At 36.1% G+C, this 9,652-nt stretch overlaps 1 protein-coding gene across 2 annotated transcripts in view; it reads left to right on the top strand.

The window, feature by feature from the left end:
• The first annotated feature begins 381 nt into the window (after positions 1 to 381).
• The window catches only part of LOC107592148 (PHD finger protein 1-like), a 19,111-nt gene continuing 9,840 nt past the window's right edge, over positions 382 to 9,652 (top strand). For both annotated transcript variants that reach the window (XM_016281547.1, XM_016281548.1), the window contains exons 1-12: positions 382 to 801; positions 1,179 to 1,257; positions 1,406 to 1,487; positions 3,101 to 3,187; positions 3,312 to 3,406; positions 3,805 to 3,953; positions 5,841 to 5,936; positions 6,025 to 6,093; positions 6,189 to 6,312; positions 7,292 to 7,359; positions 7,759 to 7,890; positions 8,683 to 8,761. In XM_016281547.1, the coding sequence (XP_016137033.1) occupies positions 1,180 to 1,257; positions 1,406 to 1,487; positions 3,101 to 3,187; positions 3,312 to 3,406; positions 3,805 to 3,953; positions 5,841 to 5,936; positions 6,025 to 6,093; positions 6,189 to 6,312; positions 7,292 to 7,359; positions 7,759 to 7,890; positions 8,683 to 8,761 (1,059 nt within the window). In that variant the 5' untranslated portion in view covers positions 382 to 801; position 1,179. The remainder of the gene's footprint in view (positions 802 to 1,178; positions 1,258 to 1,405; positions 1,488 to 3,100; positions 3,188 to 3,311; positions 3,407 to 3,804; positions 3,954 to 5,840; positions 5,937 to 6,024; positions 6,094 to 6,188; positions 6,313 to 7,291; positions 7,360 to 7,758; positions 7,891 to 8,682; positions 8,762 to 9,652) is intronic.

The following is a 9,652-nucleotide window of genomic DNA, read 5'->3' as shown; positions in this document are numbered from 1 at the left end:
GCAAAGCATTTCATCTTATAAAATTAATTGTAAATAAATATATAGTGTAAAATAAGTGTTTTTGTATTGTATGTGTATTACTATTTGCCCTCACTACGTTGATTTATGATTATCTACCCTCATACCGGTTAACATTGTGTTTTTTCTTTCGCAGGTTCAAATATTTTTTTCAAGAAAATCAATTTTCCTGTTTGTTTTTCGCGGAATAGGGCGCGTAACAGCGTTGCCAGATTTTTGCCGGTACCCAAGGGCATTTCCAAACTTTCTCCAAAAAGTCCACGGCGCGGCCCTGCTGGACTAATTACAGCCCCAAACTTTCCCTAATGAGCCGCCGTGAGTGTGCGGCACCGGCCGAGCGCCTGTGGGGTCGGGCGCAGGTGGGATGTCGGTCAGTCGTACAGATGTGAAGGTGTTCTCCGGATCTCCCTCCCTCTCCATCTCCCTGTGTTTTATGTCTGCGTCACAACAAGTCGAAGGAGAGCGAGGCAGAGATGATGATGGCGTCTCTCTCGGGCTGATTCTCATGCCGCTTCCCTGCCGAACACGCATGATAGCAGCAACCGAGAGACAGAGGGAGGCTGGGAACATGAAGCAGAAGACAGACAGAGAGAGAGACGGACAGACGGTTGCGCACTGACGGCTTGAGTGACGCGCGTTTGATCCGCCGCGACTCTCCAAACGCGCCGATTATTCGGGACAGTGATTGAGACGCAGAACAACACCGGGCATCAGGCGTTTCATGTGAGACTGACATCTCTTCCCCGTCTCTGTGACCCCAGCAGAGCAGAACACTTAACACAGGTACATCCCGTCCACGTATGATCTGTCATGCGTGTTAATTGATATGTGCGTGCGCGTGCCATCATGTGTGTCAGCTCTTCTGAGTTAGGTGCATTGATTAGGGCATGCGTTTTGCATGCAATCAATTGCGCGCTCTTTCATGCATTGTTGTGTCATCTGCATATAATATGGTCCGTTGCATAAGGCAGCCAGTGTTTTTGATCATGTGTGGCACTGCAATGTGCATTGACTCTTCATCATTTATCCTTCTGTACTGTATATTGTCGCTATGCACAGAGTTTAACCCTTTAGGCTGCTGCTGTTTGCTGCTGTGGTGTGGAAACACATTTTAATGCCCCTGGATCTTTTTTTGCACTTTTCTTTCCCGCGCTCTCCAGGATGGGGGGAGTTAGTGAAGGAGAGGATGTTTTAGCCAGGTGGAGTGATGGACTTCTGTACCTTGGCAATGTCAAACGAGTAAGTTTGCTGTTTGCCTAAGTTAGTTTGGAAGAGAGAAAAGGACACTTGCAGAGAGACAGAAAGAGCGAGTTTGAAACTATGTGACTTGTATTCCTGTAAATCAGTGTAGTGTTGTTTGTGATGTTTGCCTGTATTTATTTGGCAGGTGGACAGCATCAAGCAGTGCTGTTTGGTTAGATTTGAGGATAACTCTGAATTCTGGGTCCTCAGGAAAGACATCCACTCGTGTAAGTGAATAAACTTTAGATTCAAACTCAAAAAGTAAGTGAATACATCCAAAATAAAAGAAAATGAAGCCTTTTTTAGGACTATTATTTTGTTATATGTTATATATTATTATGCATTATTATATATATATATTATATATAGAGAGAGAGAGAGAGAGAGAGAGAGTAATTTTCTCAGATTTCTCAATGGTGATTCAACTTAAATTAAAGATAACAACAAACACTGCCATGATGGATTGAAATACTATAATATATAATTTATTTATTTTTCATTATAGTAATGAGAATTAGATTTCTTTTTAGATTACAGTAATGAGATATTGGAGGCAAAATATGCAAAAAAAAATATTTTTAATAATTATTTTTTATATAATTTCTTAAATGTTTCTTTTTGTGTGGGGTTACATATGCCCCAGACATGTTCTAGACAGGTTTTTATTATATTAAACTCTAGAAACTCTAGAATTAACACCAGAATTATGCCCTAAAGAATTAGGAGCAATTTACAAAATATTTACAATAAACTGAAGTTATTTATTGAAGTTAGTTATTTACTACTTTGTCACTATAAATTTATTCTGAAAAAATATTTGTTTGTGTCCATTGCGCCACTTATGTCTGCAAATGGAAGAATAAATTACAAAAAATAACTGTTTTTAAACAGGTTTTCTTAATGCCACGCTGCCATTGGTTGATCAAACAGGGTCCCACCCCAAACTCACATTATTGGTTGAGCCAGCTTGATTGTCTCAGGCTGGTTGGGATGCTTTTTTAACATCTAAAAAAGGGCACACATCACTTTTACATTAAAGTGCCCCTATTATGGGTTATGAAAGGTTCATATTTTGGTTTTGGGAGTCCCCAACAACAGGTTGACATGCATGCACACACTTTCATTGTCTTATAAAATGCATTTATTTTTTACCTTACTTGCTCAACGACTCCCAAACGATTCGTTTAATGATTCATTCCAAACCCCTCCTTTGCGTGACGCTAATCTGCGGTGATTGGTCCGATTGGTCTCACTTTCATTTCATCATGCGTGTAATTCCTGATAAAGCAGCGTTTGTGAGCGCAGTGCTGCTTTGTGTACAGCGTTACCGGGGAAACAGCTATTTTTACGGTCCAAAAGCGGCACCTAGTGGCAAAGAATGAATTAGCATTTTCATTCAGACCAATGCGAAAAGACCAACAAGTGAGCGGGCAACATGCTAATGTTTAATTTTGACGTCAACATGAAACGGCTTGGGATTCGTTTTGAAAACGACTCGTTTCAATGATTCAGAGTCGACTCTTTCTTTTGAGAGACAATAACTTTATACACGGTGCACTTTCAGATTTAAAACTTTGCAGGATGTTTTCATTCACTTAGAGCTGTGTTACACACTGCATGAAAGGTAATTTTCAAAAATCCATAATAGGGGCACTTTAAAATTGTATTTGTTTTTTAAAAGCTGAAAATGAGAAACTATGTATTACATTATTATTATTTTTTTTGCTAATTATTAGTCTTAAGTAAATACCAAAATAAAATGTTGACGTATACTAGATAATGAAACATCTAGTTGTTGTCTGTACAGTAAATTATTAAGTTTTTTGTTTCTTGTGGTCAGTCTCTTCAGGTGGAGAGAAGGTGTGCTGTATCTGTGATGCTCCACCTCTTAAAGAACCTCTTGTAAACTGCCTCAAATGTCGCCATGGTAATATGACAAATGAAAATGGTTTCGATTTCTTCCATTTGTCTTACACAGTTATTTTAGTCTTTGTGTATCAAGTAATGTGTTACTCGCATTGCATTGTTTTCTTGATCCATTGTTTCCCCAGGTTATCATCCAGAGTGCCACACACCACCCATTGAACCTGAAGTTGACCCCAACAGCTGGATATGTCGCCAATGTGTCTTCGCAGTCGCAACAAAGGTTGTACCTCATTCATGTCATTCAAGGTCTATTTCAAATCACACACGAGCTTTAATCTTGCTCTGAGATGTAAAGGGTGTCCATGGCTTCCTGCACTTGACTGCGTATTTATTACATTGCAGCACTCTGCAGGTGATGGCGGTGGTAGAGCTGCATTAAATGGGCCTGTGCTTTAATCTGTCTGTCAGCACGCTCGTTTCACAGGCCTTACATGCTGATTTGAAGATAAAATCATATTCACCAACCCCCCAGCAGGAAATATTAATGACTTCCTTCAGCGTGTCTTCTTCAAATTCAATCTTCAGATGAAATCGCTGTTAAATCTGCTTACATGACAGGAGATCACGTGTCACAGAGAGGTGAGATACATTGGAATGACAAACTGTGTTCTGTCCTAGAGAGGGGGAGCGTTAAAAAGAGGACGTTTCGCACGGCTCATGCAGATCATGAAAGTGCGACTGCCCTATCAGCTGTCATCTTTAGACTGGGACCCTCAGCACTTGACCAACCAGCAGCAGTGTTACTGCTATTGTGCCGGACCAGGAGAGTGAGTCCAACTTATATCATTCTCACATGACTATGACGGTATTTAGAATGGAATATTAGAGTACTGCGATGGCACAATGTGCGATATAGGCTGTACTGATTTGGTCTACTATTTGGAAAAGTAGTGTGTGAAACAGTATGCAGTATGCAACATTTCAGTTTAAGTTATAGTTCTTCATCAGAACAGATTTTGAGAAATGTAGCATTGCATCACTCGCTCACCAATGGATCCTCTGCAGTGAATGGGTGCCGTCAGAATGAGAGTCCAAACAGCTGATAAAAACATCACAACAATTCACAAGTAATCCACACCACTCCAGTCCATCAGTTAATGTCTTGTGAAGTGAAAAGCTGTCTGTTTGTAAGAAACAAATTCATCATTAAGAAGTTTTCAACTTTAAACCATTTCTTTTTGGCAAAAATATGAGTCCCATATCCATAATATTGCTTTCTCCAGTTAAAAAAAAAAGTCTTCTGGTCTGAATAAGGAAAGACATATGGAAAATCAAGCACAGATATACACGTTTACAAGCAAAAACAATCCAAAGCAGTTTTAAACAAACATGTCAGTGGATTTTGATGTGAGAGAACAACAGGAGATGAACTTTTCACTGGAGGAAGCGTTATTATGGATTGTAGACTGGTATTTTAGTCAGAAGTAACGGTTTAAAGTTAAAACAGCTTAATGATGGATTTGTTTCTTACAAACACACAACTTTTCACTTCACAAGACATTAACTGATGGACTGGAGTGGTGTGGATCACTTGTGATGTTTTTATCAGCTGTTTGGACTCTCATTCTGACGGCACCCATTCACTGCAGAGGATCCGTTGGTGAGCAAGTGATGGAATGCTAAATTTCTCCAAACATGATAGCCTCAGGGTGAGTACATTTTCAGCAAATTAAAAAATATTGCTTTCTCCAGTTAAAAAAAAGTCTTCTGGTCTGAATAAGGAAAGACATATGGAAAATCAAGCACAGATACAGTGGGTACGGAAAGTATTCAGACCCCCTTAAATTTTTCACTCTTTGTTATATTGCAGCCATTTGCTAAAATCATTTAAGTTATTTTTTTTTCCTCATTTCACTGGAGGAAGCGTTATTATGGATTGTAGACTGGTATTTTAGTCAGAAGTAACGGTTTAAAGTTAAAACAGCTTAATGATGGATTTGTTTCTTACAAACACACAACTTTTCACTTCACAAGACATTAACTGATGGACTGGAGTGGTGTGGATCACTTGTGATGTTTTTATCAGCTGTTTGGACTCTCATTCTGACGGCACCCATTCACTGCAGAGGATCCGTTGGTGAGCAAGTGATGGAATGCTAAATTTCTCCAAACATGATAGCCTCAGGGTGAGTACATTTTCAGCAAATTAAAAAATTTAGATCAACTATTCCTTTAATATTTTGAACTCATTTTTATTTTCATATTTTTCATTTTATTGTATTATATTTTCCATTTTGTGGAATGTTGAATTTTTCAATTTATTGTATTATTATATTTTCCATTTTGTGTTTTGTCACTTTTATTTCTGTGTGTGTGTGTGTATGTGTGTGTGTTTTAATATGTCTAGATGATTATTTAATAATTTTTAGTTCAATTATAGTTTTATTTAGTTATAGTTTTAAGTTAAACAAAAAAATATAATGATAATAATATTATTTAAATAAAATGTATATATATATATATATGAATTGTACGGTATATGCAGGAAATGTATTAAGTAGATTCTTTAAAAAGGAATTGCCCAGCTAACAATTGTAACAATTATGTCTTCATTTTAGTTCAGAGTGAATTTGAAAAATTATGCCTTAATTTTAGTTGAGTGATGTTTTTTCAGGAGTGAGTGTGTCTAAATTGAAGCATGTTGTTTTTGTCAGGTGGAATCTGAAGATGTTGCAGTGTGGGAGTTGTGGGCAGTGGTTTCATGAAGCTTGCACTCAGTGCCTGACCAAACCTCTTCTCTATGGAGACCGGTGAGGCTGATGCCGTTGTTAAGCACATGCTGTTGCTAAGCTAATTCTGTCTAAACCTTTTCATCTGTGTCTCCTCTTCACCTTTCAGTTTTTATCAGTTCCAGTGCTCAGTGTGCACAAATGGTCCAGAGACCATCCAGAGGCTTCCAATGACCTGGTAAGAGTGTTGCTTCTGTTCTGTTTGCCGGACTGCAGAACTGATCTGAAGAGCTGAATGTCGTTTCTGATGATCCGCATTCTGTTGGATTGCAGGGTAGATTTGGCCCATTTGGTGCTGTATCATCTCTCCCTGTGCTGCAAGAGGAAGTATTTTGATTTTGATCATGAAATCATGTCTTTTGCCAATGAAAATTGGGAATCTTTGCTTCTTGGCACGGTAGGAAAATATACTAGTCAATAGCACAGGCACAGTTCAATTTAAAGTCAACATGAAACACCAAATGCAACCCATTTTACTTTTGTTATTTGGCATATTTATGAATGAAACAGGATATCTACCAGAAATTGGTTGTGTGTGTGTGTGTGTGTGTATATATATATATATATACATACTGTATATAGTGTATACATATTAGTATTGTTACTGTCAACTAAAACTTAAAAGAAAATGAAGAATGAGATAAATTACTTAAACATTTTATAAAATTATATACATATATTTGTATGTGTGTGTTTAAAGTATATACTGCATGTGTGTATATATATACATATAATGTAAAAACAAAATGTTTTTGTTCACTGAAATGAAGCTGAGATCAAATAAATATTAATATTAGATGGAAAATGTAAACTTTAAAAAAACTAAATAAAAACTAAAAACTAAAAATTAAGTACTAAAATTTCTGAAACTGAAATAAAAATAAATTAAAACTAAATCTAGATATTAAAAAATAACAAACATTACTAAAACCTTAATAAGTTAAACTGAAAACGCATTCAAAAATATAAATGATAATTAAATAAAATAATTCACCTTTTTGTCCAATAAAACGTTTTCTATAATGAGGATTTTTTTTTTCTCCATAAATGATAAATGGCACCTGCCTTTGACTAACCATAGTAAGAAGCAAATCATGATTCATGACTTTGACGTGAAGAATATTGACTAATATTAAGCACTTCAATACGTTCCTGGCTTTTCAATAAGAAATACTTCAACACAGGAAAGAAAACTGGTTTCATAAGGTTTTAAGGAAGTAAATAGGGTCAATTTTGATTTCGTGTTGACTTGAGTGTATTCCTGAGTGTAGTTTTGAATACTCTCTCTTGTAGTTTGTGGTCAATCTGAGCTCTTACCTTTCAAATGCATTTGTTACATGCTGCCTTTCATTCGACTCTATATTTTGGTCTCTCAGCTGTCAGACACACCGAGGCAAGACCGTTGCCAAAACCTGCTCAATGCTTTAAATTCCCACAAAGACAGGTGAGACATGGATTATGCTCTGAAAACTGCCTTTCTGCTTGATTTCCATGTGGCAGTCCATAAGGATATATCACATATTTGCAATAATATCTGCAAAACCATTACTGTAATTGCTTTACATTCTAAGTGACTCTGTGTGTGTGATTTCACTCTCTGCAAATAGTATTTTGATAGCTGAAGGTGGATCTGTCTTTCAAAATAAATAATTTAAAGTCCATTTCCATTTTCTTTCTGTCAAGGCTTGTGGTTGATGCCGCTCGTACGCTAGCACTTAAATAACTGAATCGGATGTTTTAGTTGGCAAGTGTTGAGACGCCAGGAACAAATGAAAATCTGTCAGTGGGCCCTGAAGAACAGCAGCTGAATACCAATCCAATCTGATTTCGATCTGTTGAATAGGTTTGTTTCGGGGAAGGAAATAAAGAAGAAGAAGTGTCTCTTTGGTCTTCAAGTTCGGGCTCCTCCCCCTCTGTCATCAGACCAATCACCTTTCATCGCCGAACAGCCAATCAACATCACCCACAGGAGAAGGTCAGAGACAGGAGCACACCAAGATCTTTTGATATCAACATTAAATTTAGTTTGCAAACTATTTTAATTGTTTAATTGTAATCTGATGTATTTCTGAATAAAACAGTAAAAAGGGAATTAGTGAGATTTTATTGAATCATGAAAAGTGGACGTCACATTCAGTACAAAAATGAACACTTGTTGATAAAATGGGAAAAGGGATTTATGACATAAGCGAAAAACTAAAAGTTTTCGATTTTAGCTAAAAGATTATGAAGACTTATTAAAAAATAATATGAATAAAAACATTGCTTCAGGAAATATGGACAAGATTTATTTCATGTTGAATTCACACAAGGCAGAAGTAACTTCAAAGAAATGAAAATTATTCTTATTAATATTATTAACTGACCTTCATGACATTCCAGATATGAAAAACACAAGCAGATTTTTAAAATAAACTTTAGGCAGCTTTTTTTCACTTAATTGTTTATTGTATAGCATGTTTGCCAAGCTAAAAAAAAAAACAGTACACAAAAACACCACTAGTATGAACCAGTATGATATAAATTTTTAGTCATTCATATTTTTAAAGGGTAACGGCACCAGAAAAGCATTAATAATGCCTATACTTCAACAAGATGCAGTTACATAAAAAAAATCTCAACCATTGTATTTTAAATACAATTTGTGTTATTGTTTTGCATTTGCATTTTTGTCCTTTTATTTAAAATTTTATAAAAAATATTATTTAAAAAATATAATAAATTTAATTGGATTTGATGTTGAAGTCAATTTTTGTCTTCTCTCCAGCCCCTCGTCACTGCCCTACCAGCGGAGAGGGGTGGGTCCGGAGGCCCGTAAATCAAAGCGTCGGGTCACTGAGACACAGGTCAGTGTGTCTGCCTTTAACAGCAGCAGTCAAAAGATGGTTGGCAGAGGCCAAGCCCCCTCTGCATCAGTAATGAGACTCCCTCATTCATCACAGACACCTAGCATCACCTTTTTGGGTTTGTTTTTCTCATATTCATTTGACTTATTTTTTGCAACATACGCTGAGTCAACAAGGCCTGTCTACCCTTGCAAGTCAACGATTGCATGAACCCATTTAGAGAAGGGTTTGCTATATAAAAAATAGGGCTGTCGATGTTATCGCGTTAATGCATGCGATTAATAAAAAAAAAAATCCTTAAAGCCTTAAAATAATTGAATGCAATAATGAAAATTACTAAAGCACAAGGTGTGCACAAATGTATCAATTATATGAACTTTTTTATATCACTCGGTTCTTTGGTGTCCTATTGGAGTCTCCAGGTGTACTTTTTTGAAAAGACATCTAAATTTATCTTGAAATAAACTTGTAGAAAATACAGTTTTGTGAGAATCACCCATCAGTCTTTTGATTTACTTTGCTGGATATATTACATAATGACAAAATGAACATGTATGAATGAACATGTTAAACAAGAAAAATGGTATATGCTTAATTTCATGATAAGTGTGCAATTAATCACGATCAATCACCCAAAAAGGGTGTAATTAAACCAGTTAAAAAATGTAATTTATTGACAGCCCTAATTTAAAAAACTAAAGTCCAAGTGGCACGTCAAAAGTTCAGCATTAATATAGCTTCTGGATATTAAGGGTCACGGCACCAGAAAAGCCTGTCAACATGAATAATGTCTACACTTCAAGAAGACGCAGAGTTATATATATATATATATATATATATATATATATATATATATATATATATATATATATATATATATATATATATATA

Source organism: Sinocyclocheilus grahami, unplaced genomic scaffold (genome assembly GCF_001515645.1).
Source record: "Sinocyclocheilus grahami isolate Dianchi unplaced genomic scaffold, SAMN03320097.WGS_v1.1 scaffold150.1, whole genome shotgun sequence".
Taxonomy (NCBI): domain Eukaryota; kingdom Metazoa; phylum Chordata; class Actinopteri; order Cypriniformes; family Cyprinidae; genus Sinocyclocheilus; species Sinocyclocheilus grahami.
Note: the sequence above shows the minus strand (reverse complement) of the source record. Positions and strands in the feature narration are given on the sequence as shown.